Source organism: Lissotriton helveticus, chromosome 1_1, assembly GCF_964261635.1.
Source record: "Lissotriton helveticus chromosome 1_1, aLisHel1.1, whole genome shotgun sequence".
In the NCBI taxonomy this organism is placed as follows: domain Eukaryota; kingdom Metazoa; phylum Chordata; class Amphibia; order Caudata; family Salamandridae; genus Lissotriton; species Lissotriton helveticus.
In genome coordinates, this window is record NC_136057.1 from 965,513,715 (window position 1) to 965,539,157 (window position 25,443).

At 42.5% G+C, this 25,443-nt stretch overlaps 1 protein-coding gene across 2 annotated transcripts in view; it reads left to right on the forward strand.

Moving 5' to 3' along the window:
- The window catches only part of PRKCQ (protein kinase C theta), a 452,364-nt gene that overhangs the window by 156,708 nt on the left and 270,213 nt on the right, over window positions 1-25,443 (forward strand). For both annotated transcript variants that reach the window (XM_078677123.1, XM_078677128.1), the window contains 5 exons: window positions 453-615; window positions 1,145-1,176; window positions 1,576-1,661; window positions 2,932-3,061; window positions 4,877-4,986. In XM_078677123.1, the coding sequence (XP_078533249.1) occupies window positions 453-615; window positions 1,145-1,176; window positions 1,576-1,661; window positions 2,932-3,061; window positions 4,877-4,986 (521 nt within the window). The remainder of the gene's footprint in view (window positions 1-452; window positions 616-1,144; window positions 1,177-1,575; window positions 1,662-2,931; window positions 3,062-4,876; window positions 4,987-25,443) is intronic.

A 25,443-nucleotide genomic window follows, 5' to 3' on the forward strand; every position in this document is an offset into this window, starting at 1 on the left:
TGGGTATTGCAATGGCCTCTTACTTCCTTCTTCATTGCCTAAAGAAATGGAGATGACTGCTATTAGCCACAGTGTCACCCTGTATTTAATATTTATGTGAAAGTGTCTCCTTAAATGGATCCCAGTTAGTACAGTAACAAAGCACGGGTGTAAAAAATCACTTTGGTATTCTTAGTGATTCTTGATTGCAATTGAGGCAATATCCATAAAGGCATATGCTGCCTCTCACATGCGGCAGAACTGGGACTGAAAAGAAGCAGGACTCATCATGTCCAGTTCGGAGGGTGGTGGGCTTGGTTGCTTAATTTAAACGTGGAGACACACGCTGTATAGGTAAACACAACAGGTGCAGAGCGTGCATTCCTTATGTGTTAACAAGCAGTGCTGCTTTGTTATTTTGGTGTTCCACTGCAGTCTGCCATACATAATGTATCACTTGTTACTTCCCCCAGACACAAAGGAAGAGCCAGATCCTGATACAGAAGGCCTTTACACATTACACCAACGGAGAGGGGCCATGAAACAAGCCAAGGTTCATGATGTCAAGTGCCACGAGTTCATTGCTACCTTCTTTCCACAGCCTACATTCTGTTCTGTCTGTCATGAGTTTGTCTGGTATGGTTCTTTAAAATATTTTGTTGTCTCCACTTTTACAGCAATGCATATTATATTTGAGCTCTCCCTTTCAATTTACTGTTTTGTTAAGCCAGTGGTGAGTGTGCTGATTTTTTTTAAAATAATGATTGTATTTTTGTTCATTAATCTTGTGTTGAATTCTGGGAATAATGACAACAACTACATGTTTTTTTAATAAAAGTAAAATGCTATTTTAAGAACTTAAAAATACCTTCCATCGTTTTCTAATGGCGGATCTATTACACCTTCAGACCTATTTCGATCACTGCCTTAATGTATTAGCATTAGATTACACCATCACTCGTAGTTTCTAAATGTTTATTGGCTATCAGTAAGGCAATTATTGTGTTTTTCTTAAAATCTATGTTCTCAACAATATTAAAATACCAATCAACTGAAAGAATTATCAGCTGAAGATCTCACAACATTTTCCATGCCTTTCTAGAAAATAAATCAGAAATCAATTATAAAATGTACCAGACAGCTAAAATGCATTTTATCTTTGTAGGGGTCTGAACAAGCAAGGCTACCAGTGCAGACGTAAGCAACTTCGCGTTTTTTCAATGTTGCATATGTAGAGCTAAGGATTCTTTTTTGGCTAATGTTTTGGTGGCAAACAAATTAGACTCATTTCTAACCAGGGCCGGCTTTAGGGCAGAGTGACCGGTGCATATGCAGTAGGTGCTGACCTGTGGAGGAAGTGCTGACCTCGGGCCGCTGTGTTTAGCAATAACATATGATTGGAGAGATGAGGGGCACTATTGCCTGGTGGTAGTGAGAGAATCCGAGGAGGCGGTCATGGCATGTAGGGGCGCCAAAAAAGAGTGTTGCACCGGGCACCACCAGCGCTAAAGCTGGCCCTGTTGTTAAAAATTATTCTAACGTATGGCGGCATTCTTTGACATAGACTAAGTGTTTTATCTCTCTTTATTTTTTCAGAATGTAATGCTGCAATTCACAAGAAATGCATTGATAAGGTCATAGCAAAGTGTACAGGCTCGGCGGTAAACAGCAGAGAAACAATGGTACATATCATTTTCAGTTAATTTTAGGATAGTTATACAACAAGAACCAAAAACTGTTTTGTCATTCCCTTTGCTTCTAGTCAACATGAATTTGTGGATATGTAGCCAGTTACATAGTTTTAGTATACCCACAGCAAACCATACCAAATCTGAATTCTCATTAGACAAAGTCAAAAAAAGAATGCATTGCAAGTTGGGATTCCTAAAAAAGTAGAACAGATACCCGAGTATTACACCAAATCAATGAGGAACTTTAAGGTGCTTGAGTTTTTTTGTTAGAGACTGTGATCAGAAACTGTAAACGTTCCACACCGGATGATATGTCTAGATCATTAAAACATATTTTGCTTTGTGCATTTTCAAGACAACATATGCTTCTTTTTTGGGCAATTTTCACCAGACCCTAAGAGGCAAGTAACACTTTACTCCAGTGTTTCTTAACCTGTGGTCCAGGGACCCCTAGGACCCTCAAAGCCTACTCAGGGGGTCCATTACTGTATAGATAAAGTGTATATAAATAAAGAAGTAAAATCTAAAATTAGAAATTTTAAAACGTTCTGTAAATGTGAAGGAATTTGAAGTTGGAGGCTAAAAATTGAGTTAGTATCCTCAGACTGAGTTGTGGGAGCAGTGCAAGGGCATCAAACAAAATTTAGTATGGATTAGTGGCCTCAATTGAATGTAGAAACACTTCAACCTTTTGATTGCAACTAAAGTTTCGATTTTTTTTATATTTGTTTGTGAATTAAATAACATATTTGATTGTGCATTTGTTTGATGAATGCTCGTTTCTGTATTTTTTCTGTAATATTTTGTGCTTCAAATAATCGAAAATGCTTAGGCCAGGGTCCCTGTCTTCCAGTAATGACTCACTGGAGGTCCTGGATTCCAAGAATGATTCAGTGGGGGTACCCTAGTTCCAGTGAGGATTGTGTAGGGGTCAACAGAAGTCAAAAGGTTCAGAATCACTGCTTTAGTCCATGAAGGTTTAGTGAAAAAATGATACACAAGGACACACCTCTGTGTTGGGGAAAGTAACCTCATATAGGACTGGATTAGAACCAGGTGACTTAGACATGCAGCTGTGCCTCAACTTTACTGATTTAGCAGGGCAATATCTGAATCCCCACAATTGAGGCCACTGCTCAATACTTAACAAAGATGATCAAATTGTAGGAATAAGAATTAAATATAGTAGGTATCGATTTCACAAATATTCCAGATGTTAAATGAACAATTACATATCCTCAATGATCTCCTTACATTTCAGATTCACAAAGAGAGGTTCAAAATTGACATGCCACATCGATTTAAGGTCTACAATTATAAGAGCCCAACCTTTTGTGAGCACTGTGGCACACTCCTATGGGGACTCGCAAAGCAGGGGTTAAAATGTGAGGGTAAGTTATTTGTATTTTACTTTTGAATATATTCCCCAGTGTATTCATGACATGTCTTACTACCGAGAAACAAAAAGGCGCCCTTGGCAGCATTCTTTCAAACATGGCAGAGGTATACAAATTGGATGTGTTATCAGTCCAATGTTTGTAAAGCTAGTCAAAACATTTGCAAATGTTACTCAATCTAATATGGATCATGGTATGAAACATATTTACTCCATACATAAGGAAACGTGATCATAAACTGGTTCTATCAGTGTCTTTGTATGTGAGATGGATTTAATACAAATGTTCTCTGATGTAAGAAGACCTATATGGAAATATTTCTTTATCAAGAGATTTACTATGGAAATGGTGTAAGGTGCACATGAAGCCCCCCACCAGCGTTCCTCTAGGAGGGCCTTAAGTCAGATGTTCCCATGTTCATTGATGCAAGAAGACCACAAAGTGATCTCAGATAATAGGGAATCTGTCAAAATATTCTTTCTTTTATGAGCACCATCTACATGTTGTCTGAAGCAAGAGTAAACATATGCACAATTTCGCGGATGTAGTAGTATTACAGAAAAACGTTGTCAAATGTAAAACGAGCTCCATGTATAGTTTTTCCTACTCAACAGTGGCTCCGAGCATGATATTTGCCTTGTAAAACCGCTCACATTGAGAAATAATCCACAGTGTCAAGCCTCAATTAGGACTGATCTCGCTGACAGATATAATAATGAAAATGAGTCATATTTTCAGGGGGTTTTTTTAGGGGAGAGGTGTGGCGGAGCGTGGCACAGTGGCTGATCCCCGGCGGCAGCTCAGCTCAGCATCATGTGACGCTGGGCAATAGCTCATTTAATCTCCCCGACATCCCCAGCGCCTTGAAACTTTAAGTAGTGATATGTTTGCACTTTACAACTAGGAATTATTATTATTATTCTTTTTTAAGCAAATAATCACCAATGAAACTGTCTGCATGTAATAATAATAATAGTAATAATCAGATTTGTAAAGCGCATGGTTACGCCTGCTAGTGTGTCCCAGCACTAGGAAAGAAGGACCGGGCTAACAAGAACCTGAAAGCCAAACCCTACCATTGGTCACAGAATCAATAATCTCCACCACGACCCATTATAATCCCATATAAACATGCCCTTGTGCAGTTTGAAATAAATTAACCTCCTTTATATTTATTATGGATTTCATAAAACATACCTGATTTGTTTTTCATTTAGAAGATCGACAAACTCAGTCCTAGCTTCCCTGCATTTGTTCTATAATATACAATGACATCCATCTACATGTTTCCCTGTTGGAGAGGGCCTCCTACTGAGCTAAGCAAATCTTCATATCGTCATTGTTATATTTAAGAGGATTTCCATGCAAATGTTTTTCAGTGTAAAATGACTGACATAGGAAGACCTCTATTCACATTTTCTTCCCATTCTTGGAACGATGGGCTGCTGGAGTGCAAGCAAATGCTCTGCAGCCTGGAGGCATTCTAGCATGTGAAATTACGTACAGACCAGGCCCAGTGAGACAATTGATTCAACTCCTGGAAGGATTCATGTTAAATTGCCCATGTATGGAATTTTCTGAACCTCTTCTCTGGAGGAAAGTTCCTAAACATTAAGCTTGGTAGGAGTAACTCAGAGCCAACAAAGTGCAGACAAAATGTATGCAACAGAAGGATTACAACTAGTTACCAAGCAAACACCTGCATTTTAATAAGTGATCACCAGGGCAATTCGCATTTAAGGGCGTTGTTGCTCTAGCTTCCTACAAAGTTACATTTTTCTTACAACATGCTTTGTTTTTTCTTACCAGAATGTGCTATGAATGTACATCATAAATGTCAGAACAAAGTTGCAAACCTGTGCGGAGTTAATCAGAAGCTCATGGCCGAAGCGCTTGCAATGATAGAGAGCGTCCAGCAGGTATGATTCCTATCACCATGTATGCTACAATGGTCCAGGGCCATACATGGATTTTGTCCTTTCCTGATTAACAGACATCTGCCATCTACTTGAGTAAATATGGTATGTTATATGTGCAGAAAACCAGATTATCATTCTGCATGTTGACCTTAAGTAGCAGGTAACTAATGTTTCGTGAAATTGAGCAGCATACTTGATTTATTAGCATAATTACCAACCAGATATTAAGAGCGAAAACTTACGCCCACCCCTCATGTTTTCTTTTTATAATTTGATTAAAAAAATGTGTTGAAGTCACGAAAATCATAAATGTAATACTGTAATATGTACTGTGTGCTTTCTGTTATGGAAGAGGAAACTATCTTCATGTTATCCTTCACAGACACGATGTCTGATTTTTCATTCACCAGGTAGTCAGATTTGTTTTTATTTTTGACCTTCACCAAGACCATTTGATTTTACTAAAATGATATCTATAATACACTTATTTATAGGGGCTGTGAGCCAACCCTCTTCTTCCACTGGTCTGTCATCGTATCGTTCACATATTTTTCCTCTCACTGTAGTACCTTGAGACAATAGTTCATCCTATTTCGGCCATTAGGTAAACTCATTGAGACTGATGGCACACTGCCCTTTCACAAGAAGCACCTTCATACACAGAGGAGCTGCCTTCAATGCCAGGGACTATATGGAAGTGTGTGCCTTTGAAAACCATAAAATATTTTTACATTTAGCCAATGTTTTCTCTTTAGATTGATGAGGGCTTTGTGGGGTGGATGCCGGCTATGGAGCTGCATGCCTCCGTGTAGCCATAGGTGACTCATGATCCCGCCCCCCGCAATGGCGGCGTGTACCTGGCTGAGGAGTGAGGTGCTGCATCTCTCGTGCTGCTGAAGTGGAGATTCATGTGGATTTACGGCATCGGAGGAAAACAGCGAGGAGTGCTGAGGCTTCCTTTCTTTTTTATGGCAGTGACGGCAGTGACGGCAGTCTCACTGGATGACCGCAGACCTCAGCCCTCAGTAGCTTGGGGGGCAGCGGCGGCGGCAAGGAGGAGCGGAGAAGAGCAGCGGTTGAGGACTCCGTGTACTTTTAAGATTTAATCCTGAAAGAAATAAGGAGCCCTGATTGCTCCCAGCTCACCTCCCCTGTCGGCTGCTCACAGGACAACAAAAGCGTGAAGCAAATTTTGGTGAGCACGGCACGTTGTAGAGGAGGGGGAAAGCGGAAAATGTGGGATTGGAGTCTCATTTTAACTTATGGCAAAAGAAGGTGAGGAGTGGAGGAGGTGAGAGCAGAACCTGAGAGAGGGCACGGGCTATTCTTGGGCTCATTTTGAATGTAGTGAATGTAGTGAATGTAGTGCAACAGAGTGTAACAGAAAGCCAAAAGTAAAATTGTGCTTTTGGAAGCACACTGAGAAGATAGAAGACAGAGAAAAAATCTACAAGACATTCAATAGGCCATATAGCAAGGAGTAAGGAGTGAGGGTTGAAATGGGTAAACCACAGAAAAAAGGTAGTACTGTCAGTAAGCCCAGTAAAGCGGAGATTGCGGCCCGTCTCAAAGCGAAAACACGCCAGGCTTTGGGAAAAAAAGCTCCACTTCGGGCTGCCAAAGACGAGGATAGGGGGAATAATTGCTCTTTCTCAGGCCTCGATACCACCATGGAGTGCTCAGAAGATGAGCTCCCCCCTACCTCTATTTCTATGCGAAGTGAGGGGTAGCTGGACCCAGCGGAATCTGGGGCTGATCTGGCAAAAGCTACAGTACAGGAATTTGCTGGAGCCGAGGCAGATTCAACAAGCCCGGCATTTGATGGCCCGAAGAAAGGTACAAAAGAAATGAAAGACTTTCCACTGTTTATAAAGAAAACTACCCCGAAATCCTCGCACCCTCAATTCTCCCATTTGACATCTGGTGCGGCCCCCCCAGCTGTCCAACGCCTTGTTGCCAGATACAGGACTCGGCTCATCAGTAGTAGTAGCCTCCAGAGATGTGGGTTCTTCGCAACGTACCCCTGAAATAAGTGCCCTCCGAGACCTGCAGCAACAGATGGAACAGACTCAAGCACAGTCTCAAGTGCATATCCAAGCACAAGTTCTGGGAGCACCCCTTACACCCTCAACCTCCTTGAATATGGCAGAAACTGCAATATCCAACCCGGATCTCTTTCTAGTGCTGGATGCAGTCGATAAATGCAGGGAGTTTACGACCGAGACTCCGGTGAACCCGGTGACCTCACAGCCCCTGCCTCATTCCACAGGCTCATCTTCAAATAGAACTGTAAATAAGACCTTACAGAAAGTACCACCAGAGGCTTCATCGGCTCCATCAATTCCATCGGTACAGGCAGATCCCAAGACGGGAACGATGAATGCGAACACCGACGCTGTGCTTGAGAACCTAGGTCAAGGTTCAGAGACTAAGGGGATCTACCAGCTAGACATCAGAGACATGCTCAATTTAATTTTAGAGGAGATCCGCGAAATGAAAAAAACATAGCAAACAGAGATTGCGGCCTTGCATTTGAGACTAGGGGAAATTGAAGAAACAATGTCTGGGTTCCCAATTAGACTTCAGGAGGCTGAAGCAAGAATTGCCGTACTGGAGGAACAAATGAATATGGCTGTGGGAGAGGCCAAGGAAGCTTCAAAAAAGAAAACATTTCTTGAGAGCAAACTGGAGGAACTCGAGAATCATTCTCGAAGGTCCAACCTTAGGATCGTTGGGGTTCCCGAAGATATAGAAGGCTCACAACCCATCCAATGGGTGAATTAATTCATCAAACAGAATATGTTTCCAGAGTTTGAGGGTGACCTCACAATTACTAGAGCCCATCGAGTACCGGCAGAACGCTTTCCTAATTCTAACATTCCCAGAACTATCTTGTCAAATTTTGCGGACTTTCGGGACAAGGAGAAGATCCTGTCAAGAGCAATCCAGCAGAGACAATTTGCTGTGACATAAACCAGTAAATGGCGTATTTTTTCGGACATGACTGCTGCTGCTGCAGGCAGGAGGAAAGAATTTGTTAAAATTCTCCATCTATTCAAGGCTCATGGTGCACAGGCATCAATTGCTTAGCAGTCAAAGCTAAGAGTGTTGGTTAAAGGGACATTTTTTATGTTTTCATATGTAGAAGAAGCACAAGCCCTTTTGAAGGAGATTTTGTCAGGGTCGTCAGGGGCCAGTACCTGAATAAGTATATTTAGAGGGATGTATCATCGGTAGTAGTAACACTTGAGGTCCCCCTCCTTTAGAATGCAAGTTGGGCTAGTTGTTCCTTAGAGTGGTCCTATATTTCTGTCGGGGTGTACAGCCTGATAGTGAGATTATTTTTGAGGCACTATAGATACTACTTGGGCGCGACTGTCTGTCAGAATGAAAATTGGTACAATATTTGCTGCTTCTTTCCTTAATATAATTTGTGTTGGTCAGCAGCTAGTAACTAATAGTGACAATTTTGCCAGTGGGTGTCCAGGATCAGCGGGGTCACTGTGGGGGTAACTTGAGGACACCCATTAGGTTAGTGGGGAGGGCTGGAATGTGGATAGCGTGGCATTGGGGGGTATTTTCACACCCCGGGGGTGCGTAGTTGCTTTTTTGTTTTTGGTGGGATGGTAGGGCAGGGTGGGTTGGGGTAATTGCAGTAAAAGGAGTAAGATCAAAAGGTACAGATATTACTTAATGAAAAGCTTGAGCTTATTTAGCGATTAGAAACCTTGATGGAAACTAACAAATGTAATATCCTATCTCTTAACGCGAATGGAATTTTAAACAAACAAAAATATGACGCCCTTATAAAATGGTTAATATCTTTTATTTCCCAAGTGGTATTCTTTCAGGAGATGCATTTAAAGTCAAATGCTCCTAAATTATTTTTAACCAGGTTTTTTTCTCATGCATTCTTTGCATCAGCAGGGTCGGCCCTGAGAGGAGTTGCCATCTGTTTTTCGATAAAATTGCCTTGGGAATTTTTACAAGTTCAGAGAGATCCATTGGGGAGATAGATATGGGTATTGGATAGGCTACAGGGGGGAAATTTTGAATTTTGTTAATTACTATTGTCCGGTTTCGGACGATACTTCCAGTCTGGTCAAAATTAATGAGCTTTTAAGGGGTGCCCCGGGGCAGCTTATCGTAGGTGGCTATTTTGATTTCATACAGGATTTGAAAAAAGACACTTCAAATAAAAAAAATAAGAAAAAACTGAAACCAAACACCAAAAGAATTATAGATGCCTTTAAACTGGAATACCAATTAGTAGATCCCTGGCGCAATAGTAACCCAGATAAAACAAATTTTAGTTGTTATTCGCATCATTACCGAACTGCATCTCGAATTGATTTTTTTTTTATATCTAGATCTTTTCAGATCTCCAAGACAGATAGTATTTGGTGTGGAAAACAGAGAGCGGTCCAGGTGGCAGCTGGACCGCACCCTGCTCCAAGATCAGGATTGGGTGGTAAGCTTCAAAAAATGGATCTCCGAATATTTCAAGATTAGCGATAATACTGCGGAGCCTTTCTCTGTGTGGGATGGGTTCAAAGCGGCAGCTCGTGGCCAGATCATCACCTATACAGCTGCCCATGCAAATGATAGGAGGCATAAAATAGCCAAGTTACAAACTGTAGTTTAAAAAGAATATGCCCTTCAGCTCCAGCAGTATCCTAACGAACTTGAACAGGCGAGAGAAGCTCTGAGAGACTTTTTTGTATTAGAAGAAATTTGCAGTTCAAAAATGTACCAGCAAAAGGTGTATGAAGGTAGTCAGTTGGTAGGGAAACTTTTGGCAAACTCAACAAGAAAGAGACAGGAGTCGGCAATAATAGTGAAGGTACGGGATCCCCAGACCAGCCAGGAAGAGGTTAACGGTGATAAGATTTCACCAATTTTTTTAGAGCATTTTCACCGTATTTATTCCACAGAGTATTTGGTGGGGGACGAACTGATCCAGGAATATTTTTCTAATATAGATGTTCTTAAAATTTCAGATAACCGGATCAGTCAATTAGGATCTGATATAAATTCTGCAGATATAGTGGATTCTATCAAAGTAACAACTGGGGCAAAAGCATGCAGCCAGGATGGCTTCCCCATCGAATTTCATAAAACCTTTTTAAATGAATTACTAACACCTCTGAAAAAACTATTTAACTATATTAAGCAAGGAGGGTTGGTGCCCGCTACCTTCAAAGAAGCGATAATAGTGTCATTTGTTAAAAAAGACAAAAATCCTGAGGCTGTAAACTCTTATAGGCCCATTAGTCTTTTAAATTCGGATTATAAGATTTTAATGAAAGTATGGGCCAAACGTTTTTTATTTGCTGCCCAGGAGGTAATTCATAGTGATCAGACAGGTTTTATAGCGGGAAGATCTATGGCAGCTAATACCGAGTTTTTAATACAAGCCTTAGTCTATTTTAGCACTAATTTAACCCTGGCATGTATTTTAATGGTTGATGCTGAAAAAGCATTTGACCTGGTTAATTGGACATGGTCGACTCATAGATCATGGAATGCGTACAAGTAAAAGTGTCCCTCCTTCTGAATACAACGCCGTCAAAGCGTTGTATACAGAAGGAGGGACACTTTGACCCATGCTCTATGAGTCGACCATGACTTGATCTCACATAAGGAGTGGTTTTGTTAAATACCTACCAAACCTCGGATTTTAGAACACAAGCACAGCTTATGATGCTGCCATCACTTCAAAAGAGAAAATACAGAAGAGAACACTAGAAATACTTTGTCGAGACTGGGGATTATGATATCCCAGTGACACAGAAATGATAAATACGAGATGGATGGCCCCTGAGTAAGGAGAAAATGTATATTACTTAGAGGACAGTTGATGAGCCATGAAGAAGTCCTTAAACAGGACGAAACACGTTGGCTACTGTGAAGAAAGAAATCATAATAAAGGAATATGTAAATTACGATATTTGGGTGGAATTGTTTCCTTATTTTTCATTGTGTGCGGATCACATTCTTTATGCAGATTTTGTTGGGAAAGTTTCTTTCACTAATTTAGGATACTAAGGGGTCTTGTTTCCTTTGATCTTCGCACCAAAAGCCAACAATATCCCCAAGACATAAGTAAGTGCGGTATTGCATCCTAGACCTCCTTTGTGAATCTTTAGCTCCTTGAGTGACTCTGGGTTCCTGGATTCAAGATGAGTTGCAGGTCCAGTTCTTCTTCCCCAGGTAAGAGGGCAGCAGGTCAGCACAACTTGGGTAGCAGCTCCTTCAGAGTAGCAGTTGAGCAGAGTGGCAGTCCTTGTAGCAGCAGGTCTTCCTGGTAGAGTATCAACTAGTCCAGATGTTTACTGCAGTGGTGTCTAAGATCCTTCTTTTATACACATTTGTGCTTTTGAAGTGGGGAGAAACTTCTAGAGGCATGCCTTTGAAGTGCACAGATGCCCTACCTCCTACCTTCCCGGCCCTGGCACCAGACTAACTACAGGGGGTATGTAACTCTTTATGTGGGGAGAGGACACAGCCTATTCTGGTGTAAGTGAGGCTGGGCCCAGCTCCTCCTTCCTATTCTGCCAGTGACACCTAAGCTCCCACTGTCTGTGACTCTCTAGGAGGAATACATAAATCTGAACTGCCAACTATACCCATTCATGTGACCAAATACACTCTGCAGGCACAAATGGCTATGGTAAGAAAATGGCACCTTTCTAAAAGTGGTATTTTCAGAATAATAATTTACAGTCTTACTTTACCATAAGTTGGGATTTTAAAATTACTATTCCAAAGACACCAAACATGAATCAATTATCTCTTCCCATTTGGAAATTACACTTATAAAAGGTAATAGGCTACTCCGATGTTATTCTATGGGCGAGGTAGGCCTTGCCGGAATGAAAAACTCATTTGAGATTTTTTCACTACCAAGACATGTAAAATGTAAAAGTACATGTACTACTTTTTAAAGAAATTACACCCTGCCATCAAGGTTGCCCAGAGCCTACTCTAGAGGTGGCATATGTGTTAAAAAGGAAGGTTTGGGCCTGACAAAAGGTTTATTTTGCCAGGTCGACATGGCAGTTTAAACTGCAAACACAGGCTCTGAAATGGCAGACCTGAGTGGATGGCATAATCAGTGTTGCAGGCACACCAGTAACATTAAATGTACACGCCCTGGGCACATGTAATGCACTTTACTAGGGACTTATAGATACATTAAATATGCCAATTGGGTATAAGCCAATGTTACCATATTTTAGGGAAAGCGCACAAGCACTTTAGCACTGGTTAGTAGTGGTAAAGTGCCCAGAGTCCTAAAGCCAACCAAAACTAATTTAACAAAAAAAGTGGAGGAGAAAGGCAAAATGTCTGGGGATGAACCTGCAGAAAGGCCTAGGTTGAAGAATATTTGCTCACAAAAGAAATCATAAAACCCGTCACCCAACATCACAGGAAACACATTTCCAAATACAAAAGGTAGTTGAAAATGAAATTCAAGAACTACTAACAACATTGAAGAATCTCACATCCCCACAACTGGGACTCACCACTGGTAATAGTCCCAAACGAAAATACTGAAAGTCCTCAGGTTGCGCTTGACAAGAACCTAGGCAAAGTTAATGCCAACTGCCACAGAGAGTCGGTTGGATGAAGACACCAGGTTTCACCCAGTTGGCAGTTTTACCTTCAGACTTAGTCTTTGAAATAGAAGTTAACAATTCTCAGCTGGGTAAGGTATCAGGCTGTGGCTGAAGAGGGCTCTACAAGGTCAGATAGCCATTTGAGGATGTCACAGTCAAGCTGTTGACTTTTGGAGGGGAAATCTCTCAGCAGGAGAAATTTGACATTTGCACCCAAGGAAGGTCCCTCACTGGCTGGATACTTTTGATACCTTTGCCTGGTAAAGCTTTCTACTTTCCGACTTAATCACATTTTTGGAGGTCGAATTCTTTCAACCGAGCAAGGCTGAAGGCTGTAGCCAGAGAGGGCTGCATAAGGTTGATACCTTTTCCACAAGGTCCAGCTACCTTGCATTTGCTTCTGCTGCAAAGGTCTCTGATTTGCTGCTCCAAGCAGGAGCAACTGGAATCTTCTTTGTTTTTGGGAAACCAGTTAGAGCAGATCCAGTCTACTAATGCTACAGAAAGTGTGCTGGGGAGAGTGCTGGGAATGCTATGTTTCTGTTTGGCACTAGCTTGTGGGTAGGGGAAACTTCTGAACACTCCTTAACCAATTGGGTAAAAGTTACCAGGGGTACCCTACCCACTTTTGCAACATTCCCTGTTTGGTGTAGTGCAACAATCCCATAGTACCCCTCTTTACCTAAAACCCAGATGGCAGACCTTTCATGGCCCACCCCAGAGATGTGGCCATGGAAATGAGCAGCCACTCCTTTGTGGTCACTCTAAACCTATTCTGGGAGCAGCTCCCCTCCCTCTGAGATTGGTACCTGTGTGGCTGAGGGGGGCAAAGGAAAGGGGCAGGCTTGGTATCAGCTAACATTTGCTTTTAACTGTGGAGTCCCATTTGAGGTTCATCAAGTTCCTAATCCTGTTAAAATGCCATAACACCTCCCCACAGCCAAGGCCTTTTGTCCCAGCTCTCAGAGCAAGTTCATACCTCATCAATGGGGCTATTCAGCTGCCAGATGACAGTAAGTACTCCTGCAAATGGGCTTCTAGAGAATTAAGGCAGGAAGGCAGGAAAAAGGTAACTTTCTAAAAGTACTTTTTCCAAAATACCTAATAAAATATGACTTCACCACCAAGTTGGACTTTTAATAATTATTTCAAAAAGTCCAAGAATGAAAATTCTGGCTGTACTTACGTTGGGATAACAGTAATAAATGTAAGGTTGTATCCCAGTGCTTACCCACGGAACAGCCAGCCGTGCTACACAGTATTTAAAAGTCCTACTTTTAAATACTGTGCAATAAGGCATACTTAGAGGTGACGTTAATATGTAAAAGGAAGGTTTTGGCATGTCAAAAGGTGGTATGTTGACAGATTGAATTTGCAGTTCAAAACTGCTCAGTCAGTCATGTTTTGCACTGTCTCTGCAGTGGGTGTCACTGGGTACTGAGGTCCACTGGTGACATTTAATATACAGGCCTTGTGTACACTTTGTAACACATACTAGGGACTTAATGGTAAGTTAAATATCTCAATTCGGGGTATGCCAATGTCATTATATTGAAAGTGGGAGCACAGGCATTTTTCCATTGGTTAGCCGGGATAAAGTGCACAGTTCTACAGCCAGCAAAAACAGTCAAGGCAAAAATCTGGTGATGTACCAAGCAAAGGGGGTTCTCTAGCATCCTGTTTCCCAATAGCCAACTCACTATCAACAGCCAGTTTGAGGGCAGTCATTCGCCCACAAGATTATATCTTTACAGCTTGAAGAATTCCAGAAGTCATCAAAACAAAAAACATTTAACCTTAGCAAGGATGACTGGATGCTGATGAGATAAACACAAGCCACAACATCTTACCCAAAATACTGCAAAGAACCGATGCAGCTGACAGCCCTTAATGGATAATTGGTAACAGTGAGTGCAGAATAGGAGTATCTCTCACTTTAAATTATACCATCAATCCACACACTAAAGCTGAAATGAGTAAGTATCTGAGGACCTCAAACCACCTATCCCCTGACAATGGCCCAAATCAACTGTGAGAGAAGAGGAGGACCTTCAACAAACCTGCAAGACACATTGAAGTGATTTAACCCTGTGAGGAAAAAAAACATGTAAAAACACAGGACGTTCATATAGGAATTAGACAAAAGGCAGGCGAAATCATACAGTACAACTATTTTTAATGGGTCTGATATTCGACTGTGAGACTAAGTAAATGAATAGTAGGGTGGGGGACGGAATAAGGTGTGTTTCCAAGGGAAATGGATCCTGGACAAATTAGCTGCATTTGTAATACGATACATGTTAGTAAGGTCCTACATTGAAATGATAGAGCCCAATTTATTTGATAGCAAATTATGTTTTACTGCTGTTTTGAGTGATGGATTTGGCTTGAACCAAAAATAGGAGCCATGGACTGATGGTTAGATTTAGGATGGGACCACCACAGATCGTATGTCCCACAGAGTGATGCAATAGAACTCGCTTCTGCTGGTTCCTGTGCCTAATCAGCTCAAAGGTTGCTCGCCACATGGCGCTACAGTGCAAGGTTTCCCATCGCTGATCCAAAAGTCAATTTCAAAAGTTTTGGTGGTTAATGCTAATTGTGTTCGTCATGGGTTTAACGCCCCCCATGCCCTGGGGATTCTTAGGAGCTGGGGTGGGGGGGAGGGGGGCTCAGACTCCGCCTGTGTTTGCTTAGCTGTCCTACACTATCTTTTTAAGAGTTTGTGTGCTTCATGCATTTGCGCAGCTGCTTGAAACTTGAAAAGTAACAAAAAACAAGAAAAAACAATTTGGAGAGATTGACGAACGGCCCTTCAGTTAGTGAATGGAACCCCATATCCAAAGAAGGGATGATTCCTCCCCCAAGATGTTTATTGTATAGTATGCTCTTATTTTTTTTGCAGTTTCATGTTATGCGACCTCGACCCGAAGGTATTGGAGCCCTTTACATGAATATGTTTTACATTAAACATGGTCACATTCATTATTTAAGCACCCGGAGATCAAGTGATTTGCTCAAAATCACAGGATGTCCTGTGGAAAAACACAGGGCCATGCAGCCCCTGCACACCTTTCTGCACATAACAATCAATGGCATTTTGCTGTTTCCATGTGTGCTGCACCACGCAGCACATAGGGAAACAGCAAAAACTAAACATTTCTCCTCGGTCCGCTAGGGTAAGGCGATGTTTTCCCTGGTCTTAATTTTGGCACTACCCAAATTTATGCCACCCTTGTAAATATGGGGCAGCGTCAAAATCAATGGGTGTTGCAGTGGAACGCCCACCGAAACACCCATTGCCCCTCCCTTTCATGTTAAGTATACCCTGAAAGGGTGCCTTATTTACAAGGCAACGCTAAGTGTCTTAACGCTGCCTTGTAATAAGGCGAAGCCTGTATCGCCACCACAACTTCATGAAAAGTGACGTTGTGGTGGCGATAGGGCCTTGTAAATATGCCCATAGGTTTCTTTACACACAACATATGAAATAGTCAGAAAAGACCTTTTAAAAGTAAAAATTTAGATTTCAAAACACAATTTGGAATTTGGTAATTGAGAATGCAGCAAGCAAGACTGAAGAATTTAAAGTATGGTCACAAAAGCAGACAAAATTAACTGAAAGTGTAAGTATCTCATTTAACACTATGAACCACTAGCCGTTATGATTTCTGAATTCTCTTTAGGCTTTCCCTGTGGGCAGAGGCCTATATTTTTGCCTCAGGCCTTTTATTCTTATGTGTAATGGAGCAAACCTATCCCCTAGTGTAAAGTACACAGTAGAGTCATAATATAGTTCAGGACATTTTATATGTATACCGGAATTATAAACAGTGCACACAATAGTAGATGTGCCTGTAAATGTCAATTGTCTCTGCAAAACACTGTGACATTTATAAAGAGGGTTTGATGGGAAATATTCATTTATTGCATGTTTTCCCTTGCCATAAGATGCATATAAACCAGTGTGTTTGACCACTTGTGCTCTGAATTGAATTAAACATATATTTCATGTCATCTAGGTGATGGCATCAAATTGAAAAGGTAATGTTTAATTTTATATGACCCTCCCGTATATTATATTAGTTTGGCCATCATTGGTTTCTAAATTATAATTATAGGCTAAACATTTCATACATTAAATATGCCTGCTAGTTAGGCCTGTAAACATCCTTTGGGTTATGAATTTTGCTCAATGGTTACTGTTAGAGGTGTTACAATGAGGATGACCTATGAAGGCTATAATTAGCACCTCTTAGGTCCAGCGACGGCCGGTAGTAGGTGTAACTGCAGGGCGGTGACGTGGGGAGGGAGAGGGGCAGGGTAGGGGGTAGTAATGTATGGATTACGGACTTTAACAGGTAAGTAAAAATTTAAATAAATAAAACGAATTTCGTTGCGCGCACTGCATCACATTTGGTGATGCAGTGCACACAACAAAATTTGTTATATTTATTTTTATGTTTACTTACCTGTTAAAGTCCGTAATCCTTACATTACTACCCCCACCCTGCCCCTCCCCCTCCCCACATCACCGCCCTGCAGTTACACCTACTACCGGCCGTGGCTGCTTAGGTCTCTATTTTTTTTAGAGCGGATGGTTACATGCTTTAGCGTTGACAGAATCTATTTCCCTTGATGCATCAGAGGAATAGGGAGCAAATGAGAAAGTTCTTCTGATGGGAACTGATGCTTTTGAAAATTCGCCATATGTACAGTATGCGGCTTCAACTGCCCCAAATTAAATTACTTAGGTTTGACATTTTCCCTGTAGTAAAGTGTAGATCAACTTACTGCATACATCGAGATTGTCAAGATAACCAGGGACTATGTAGGGTGCCGTGACCTGGTGCCGCAAGATGGTGGACGCGATTGATTAAAGATCTGCAGTAAGGGACTGAACTTCTCTTCATTCATGTTGTTTCAGGCAGCATCCCCTTGTAGGAGATGGTGGAATGAGTACAATTAACGAGGCTGCTCTGGTGTGGGCCGGGCAAGCTGCAGAGCTGACCCCTGTGGTGAGAGGACAAGCTGCAGGAGCCTGCACCCCGCCCGCACTCCAGGGACAGTTGTGGCTGGGTGACTGGTGTGGGGACCTGCCCCTCCCGCCCTTCTCACTGGAGGTCCGCGGCCCGACCTGGCTTTGCCTGACAGGGCTGTGCCGGCGGGGGCCCAGCCTTTCCTGATCCAGCTCTTGCGACAAAACCTATCCCAACTAGACGATTGGGATGGCGACCTGTCCTCCTAATAGGAGACCTGGGGTATGCCCGGCAGACCTGCAGAAGTTATCCCCTCCCCTCGGGCAGGGGGGTGTCTGATACCCACCTGAGCTGGTGGCCAGAGAAGAGCGTGAGAGATCGGGGGCCCGCTATCTTGTTTACTGGACCTCGTGCAGTGGGGGTAAAACTAGGATCAGACCTTGGGCCGCTTGGGCAGGTGCTTTGTAGATGCAGGGCATCCCAAGCCCCTGCAGCTGACGAGGGACACAATTTGAAGGTACCATTTCCCTCAAGGGCTACCCACACATCCCCCCCTACATCCAGTGGGGCAATTAGTATGTGGGGTGATCTCAAGGACATGCCACCAGGCTTCTCATGCCTCATCAGCCCCATTGAGCAGAGCGGATGGTGCTGGGGACAGCGGGCCTAATGCAGTGGTTGGAGTGAATTTCTGGATCTGCTGCCATTGCGGCTGTAGCTGTGGGAAAAAGGAACACATCAGGCGGGCTCGTAAGAAATCCCCCATCAATGCGAAGGGGGAGCTGAGCTCAGACTGCAGCAAGAGCTCACGACAACGCCATGGCCCCACTCCCCATAGCAACCCCCATTCGATCATTCTCCGGTGCCCTTCATCCCTGGAGACCAGCAGAGCAAAGTGCATGCCGTGGGTTGCACATGCCTCCCCAGCATACACAGACCTGGGGGATTGAGTTGGTGGACAGTGAGCCTCTGTAATCGATACTTAATGATAATATTGAAAGTCTGGACATCACAGGGAATGGTTAAAAAAAATGGAAAGCCTTCAATTGTGCCACTTACCTTGGCTCGGTCTAGAACTGAGGAGGCAACTGCTTCTGTTCCCCCCTCATAACCCCCTCAGTGCCCAGGCTCTGTCTAGAACTGAGGGTACTTTTCCCGTGAGGCTGAAACTTGTTGGCCCCATGCAGTCATTTGTTTAAACTGCTAGATTTTTTGCACTGTTCTTGGTTTTAATAGGAAGTGGACAGGGCTCAATAAAGTTTTTTCCTGTTTCCCCTATCCTTTTTAATTCACCACCTTTGTTTGTTTTTTGCACTGCACCGGATCCCATCATTCAATGTTCAAATGGTCTTGAAGTGATTGTGGGTCAGAACTCGATTCTGGCATAGGGTACGTAATACTGTCTCAGTGATCTAGAGGCACACAACCCTTGAAGGAAGACCAAGTGATAATATTGATCATTGCAAGATGTTGATGGGAATCCTACATACCAGTTTATGTTTCTATTCACAATCACTGATGGTCCTATGCTATTAGCTGTCCCAGTGTTTCATTGCCCAGAAGTTGTTCTCCTAACCTAAATAAGTCACTGCATGTGACATTAAGGTTGCAATAAGAGTCTTTCTCTTTTTAGACCCCTAGGTTTTGTTGTTATAGAACTGAGGGTGACCACATGGCAACCCAAATCTGCAAGCCATCACAAAAACCAGGCAGGATCTCGGGGGCAGAGTAGATGATGTAGCCCTGGAAATGGGCTTCTGAGAGAGGATCTGTGCAAACTTTTGGACAGAGTAAACACAATGGATCTCCTCTACACGACCTGCAAGCCCAAGTTCAAGCTCGTAGCAACAAGGTTGAGATGCTTGCTAACACAATAAATCCCCTGGAGGAGAATTTGGATGATTCAGAGGGTCGATCTCAATGCAACAACGTCCGCCTCATAGACTTCCCTGAGGGCTCAGTTGGCAATAACCCCACTGTCTTCTTTGAAAATTGGCTCTCGGCGTGTGTTGTGCCAGATGTACTTCCCCTCACTTTGCCATGGAAAGGGTCCACAGAGTACAAACCAGAAATCCTCTCCTGGTAACCCACGGAGACCAGTGGTTGCCAGAATTCTGAAATTCATGGACAAAACTGAATTACTTCAAGTGCCCTGATAACTGGGATGGATTACCTTTTAGAATGCACAGATTCAAATGTAAGAGGGCCTCTGTCTTTGGAGTAAAATGTAAACTGAAGGAGGCTGGCCTTAAGTATTCACTAAAGTTCCCTGCAAGATTGAAAGTGCTGGCTAATTGGAAATCCTAAGTCTTCACGAAACCCGGGCACACTTGGGACTGGGTCAAACAATGCTGATGAGCGACCCACATGTGCGAAGGTGAAACCAGAGGCTGCCATGCCCTCGGTGTGGGACATGGTGCAGGTCACCCTTGCATGGTCAACCTGCACACCACCCCAGAACATCAAGTGTTTCCTCTCCAGCGTGTTATGCGCCGTTAGAGGAACTTGGCCCTTGCTACAGCGACTCATCCATGTGCGCCTGTCCCAATTGGCTCAGAAACTTCGGATAGTGGGTCCGATGACTCACAGGACAGTAAATCCTCCATGGTGCCCCCATCTGTCATGCCCCAGACATCCAATTAAATAATCCAATTCCTAACGGTATCAGTGGCTGGTCCCCCTCCTTCAGAATGGCATCCAGAGAACTCAAGAAACCACTTCACTGACAGGATGGGGATTTGTCCTCACCCTCGGAGGTATGACACCTCAAACTAACCTGCCTCTACCCACTGTGGCCACTCCTGCCCTAACTTAAAATTGCATGTGTGCATAAGCTGATTGTTGGATAGACTGCACTTACCTGCTTTTGAAATGGGCCCCTTGTATCTTTGACTGCCTTCTCTTTTCTTTCCCGGATGGGGGTTCCTCGCAAGGGCCAACAGGGCTCCATCCGGAAGGGTGTTTTTGCTATATGAACATGTTTGTTTCCTAGTTTGGGTAGCCAGGTGTTGCCCTGCCACCTTGTGGTTTGGGATTTGGCTGTTCATGTTGTCAAGCCTATTGTGTAACATGCTGTTTGAGAAGCCTTGGGTGGGATAAGCCGTGTGGTGCTGATTCCTCTCCACCTTTGCCCCCAAAGCCCTCCCCCTGTGACCTAGACACTATACTTGATGGGTAAAGTAACATTACTGACCTGGAACATACGTGACATGAACACTGCGCTGAGGCGGTACTCTTTCTATCAGTATATTAAGATGTGAGGAGCGCACATCACTTTTTTGCAAGAAACTCACAAATTCAGGGAGTAAAAAACACCAAACTCCGGTTATACAAGGGGGTGCACATATGGATCCAGCTGGTGGTGCCTTTCCCCCAGGTTGTGGTGGAGATAGGCCCTGATGGAAGGTATAGTCTGGTTGAGGGAATCTTATACAGTGTCGCAGTATTACTGGGTAGTGTTTACTTGACGAATTCTGGACAATCTCTGTATTTGGCTACTCTATCGGCCTGTTTACTGTGCTGGTCACACCTAACCTGGATATTGGCGGGGAACTTTAATTTTGTTCATGACACCACACTAAGGGGCATATTAGCAAGATCCTCGTTAAAATTATCGTCGTTTTAGCGGCAGGAATGGGGACCCCTTGCAAGGTACATCGACAAAATACCTAACTCATATAGGCATCTGGTTAATGGCGACAATATGATTATCGGCAGGGATTTTACTGCTACATAATCTGCGCACACATATGATCCTCGTTGCAAGAACATTTGCACTTTACTTTTGAATAAGGAGTGTATCAATCTTAGAGGTAACAAGCTAGATAACTTCTGTTTGGAGCGAGATCTCATTAATATCCATTAACAGGATAGACTTGCCTTACCTTAGGTACCCACTTTTTAGGTTGAACATTGGAGGACTCATGTATATACTTTTGTATATACTTATATGTGTATGTTCTTTGTGGGCTCTGGAGATCGCCCTAGGACTTGTCTGCTTCTGGTTTGGGACTTTTTTTCTGTTCAATGGCCTCTATTTAACTGTCTTGATAGAAAACGACCAGTAGAGGTCAGTAAAGTACCAGATTTGCTTCTTGCTTGTTCGGCTGCCTCTATTTAACTTCCTTGATAGAAAATGACCAGTAGAGGTCAGTAAAATACCAGAATTGCTTTCTGCTGACGGACTCTCTTTTTTAAATTTTTCTGGCAACTGCCTCTTTTTAACTCTCTTGATAGAAAATGACCAGCAGAGGTCAGTAAAATACCAGAATCACTTTATCATTCTCAAGATTCCAGTCCATAGAAATTGTCTTCCAGGAGCACCCGTAGACAATATTGTTTTTGAATCTTGTATTTTCAGTGATATGACCACCGAAGGCCCTGGTTTTACCAAAAACAAAGCTTTGGACTGTACCATTTCAGCTGAAAGGCAATATTTCTATCCATGTATTCCTATACCTGGCATGTCACGCAGTTTGGTGCTTACTTTCCCTCGATGTTAAAGAACAATAGATGTTTCAGCACCCAGGTGAATGTGCTGCATAGCTAAATACATATAAGGTCCCAAAGGCGAGACCAAATGCATTGCAAATGCTTGTTTTGAGAGTTCTCGTCCACAATTGTTCATGTATTTATATCTCGACAACTGACTAAACGTGTTTGTAAGAGCAAAATTCACAACTTTTGTTTTGTTAACCATAATCCTCTTACTGTATCTGTTATGCTCCCTTTCTTGCAGTCTACACATTGGCTCGCCTTTAGATTCAAGTTCAATACTCAGAATAGGGCCCTGCACTTGGTATGGAAGTCACCCAATCCTTGCCTGCTTCTCGAGTCCTCGATTAAGAGCAATACTGATGTTGTTTTTAAATTCCTTTACTGTCCGCTTCCTAGTAAGTCGATGCTGGAGCGGTTCTCAGCGCTGTGTGCCTTAGCCAAAAGTTTGCTTTTGAAGCCTCATTTGCATTGCGTCGAATGGGCTCCTAGATGGTGTAGTGCAGCATGATCTTCAACAAATATACATCTGGGAAAAACTCTTGCCAAGAATCCAAGAGATGAAGTGGAAGTGACACATTGTAGGCTGAAGTGGAAGTGACACATTGTAGGCATTATAGACAAACCATTACTGCTAAGAAAAATATCAGGCAAAATAATCTTTATGCTCTTATCGAGGCCAACAAAGACAACATCTGGAAAGAATTTTGCCAGGCTTTAAGCAGGATAAGAAGTGGGAAATGTGCCTTTCATAATGTTAGCTTGCACATCACTGCTGAACTGTGGGTATCCATTTCTCCAAAATCTATTGCTTGAGTGCTCTGCATGCCATCCTCACAGCTTCAATGCAACTCCACAGAGCTTTTCTCTCAGAACTGAGTGAGAGGAAGAGTGATTGTGGCCTTGAAGCAATGTCTCTCACACAAGGCACCGAGTCCTGACGGGATCCCTATCGACCTTCTAAAGTGCAGTAATGACTCCTGCCCATCCCCCCGATTACTAATTTATTTAACAACTTGAACTCTTCCAATTTCTTGCCCTCATGGTCAACCTCGCTGATTGTACCTAGTTTTAAAAAGGGAAATCGATCTGATCCACGCTGCTATAGGCCAATCTGTCTTATAGATTCATTGGACAAACTCTTTGGCAAAGTGGTTGTTAATAAAAAATAAGGCCCTGGGTAAATGAAGGTAGCCTTTTTAGTGTCTGTCAGTACGGATTCAGAGAGGGTCTTGGCACTATGAAGCAGTGTCCGAACCTCCACCATATCCTAGGGAAATATGTTATCGCTAGGCGCAGCCCTTTGTACTTGGCCTTTATGGACCTGTCTAGCGCCTATGAGAGTGTTAAGTGGTCCAGGCTGTGGCCTGGACAAGTTACTGGCTACTTGTTGGATGTTACTGCAGCAGGGGTTTGGCACAGGGTTGGCGTATATTCAGTTTGATTTCCAGGGTAACCTATCTGGTAGAATAAGGTATGCCCCAGTGGTCAATGCTTAGATACTTTTGGTCTAGAAACAGGAGTGTGGCAGGGTTGCATTTTAGCCCCAATTATTTTTATTGAGCACGTACCTGATTGAAAATGGGCAGGATGTTCTCACAAACGATTAAACCCCAATCCTTGCTTATTATATCCAGATGGCTCCTTACTCCTCATAGCCTGAAAAATCTGCTCATTGATTTCGCTAATTGTATAAATCATATGATTATTAACTATGCTTAGTCTCATTTTATGGCCCATGGCCAGGCGCGCTTTTCCCTGAGCCTTCTAAGTATCAAATCCTAGAGGCTGTCTAAAGTTACTTGCTTTTCCTACTTTGTGTCCTGTTTCCATGCTTTTGGCTCCTGGCTACAAACATCAATGCTAGCTGTCAAAAAGTTCTGCAGTCCGTTGGGGCTCTCTGTTATTCACCCTTCTTAGTGAGTGGCAAACTATTGCAGCATTCCTGGAGATCTATGGAGCTCACGCTTCACATAGCCCAATTGAAGCGAATCGCTTCTGATGACAACTTCAGCCACCTAGTTTTTCTTATTTTCTCTGCCATGAAGAGCTTGGTCTATAATATGTAAAATAATGTATACTTACTTTCACCGCCGGTGCTATGGCTATCTATCTGGTCTAACTTGTTCTCTACTTTTACCCAGCAGGTCATTTGAGCCTGTCAAAGATGTGATCTGGGGATGACTATTCCCAGGCTATCATCTGTCGGTCGATGATAACATGGGAAAGACTTTTCTTTTTCCCAATCTAAGCTTGATACCAAATCACAACAAATTATGGCTCATGTGCACACATTGAATCTAAGCACTTGGTTAGGGGCCCCAATGAGATTGTTAAACTTATATTAGTCAGTATCTTAAATTAAAAACTCCCCCTGGAATTGAGCGTTATTTATTGCTTGTGTTTGGTCAATTGGAGCAGATCCTGCTGCTTCGATTCAGGACGGGTTCCCTTCTAGCACTAATTTGTTTCCTATTAGGGCAGTCTGATTGAGACAATCTGATTGTCTGCCCTCATGATGGTGTATCTCCCCAAACGTTGACACACTTTACCCTTTTCTGCAAGTGTTATTCTCTTTATACAAAATAAATTCTATCCCATCCTAAAAGCCAATAACTCCAGACATTATAGGATGGCCTTTTTATATTTGCAAATAGTCAGCAATCATGATACTATCTTTGCTTTTGGTTCTTTTTCAAAATGTATTCTTCAGTGCCATAGAAGTATGGAATCCTAATGTTTTTTTATAAGCTTTTTAATCATTGTATGTACTTGTATGATATTTTATTATCATGGAATAAAGTTCTTTGAAAAACTGATTGACACTATGAAGCCCTCATCAGACAGAGTCTTGGCGAAAGCACTTATTCCTAGTAACCCCATAGGTAAATGTGTTTAATGGAGATAAGCCATAACTGACTACAGCATTGGCCTTAGTTAGGGTCAGATTTTCACACACAAAACCATAGAAATTCAGCAGTTATAGTTAGTGTTATCTCAAGTAACTATAACTCATGTCTTAAGGTAACTAGAACTCCAGCCCCCACCATGCATAATTATCTCATCAATAGTTTTACAGCAAATGTTGCACTGATATTATCAATGATGTCATAGAAGATGTCATCAGGAATGTCATGTGTGCGGTAATTAGCAGTGAATGGCAAAGGCGCAAATTATAGTTACCTCAAGGCACAAGGTATAGTTACTTGAGATAACTCTTACTATAACTGCTACATTTCTATGGTTTTGTGTGTGTAAAATCTGAACCTAACTATAACGTCACTGTGACCTTTGTTTTTTTCTATGAATGTCAAATGTTTTCATATTTTATTTCTTAACTATAATGTACCTATAACCTATGG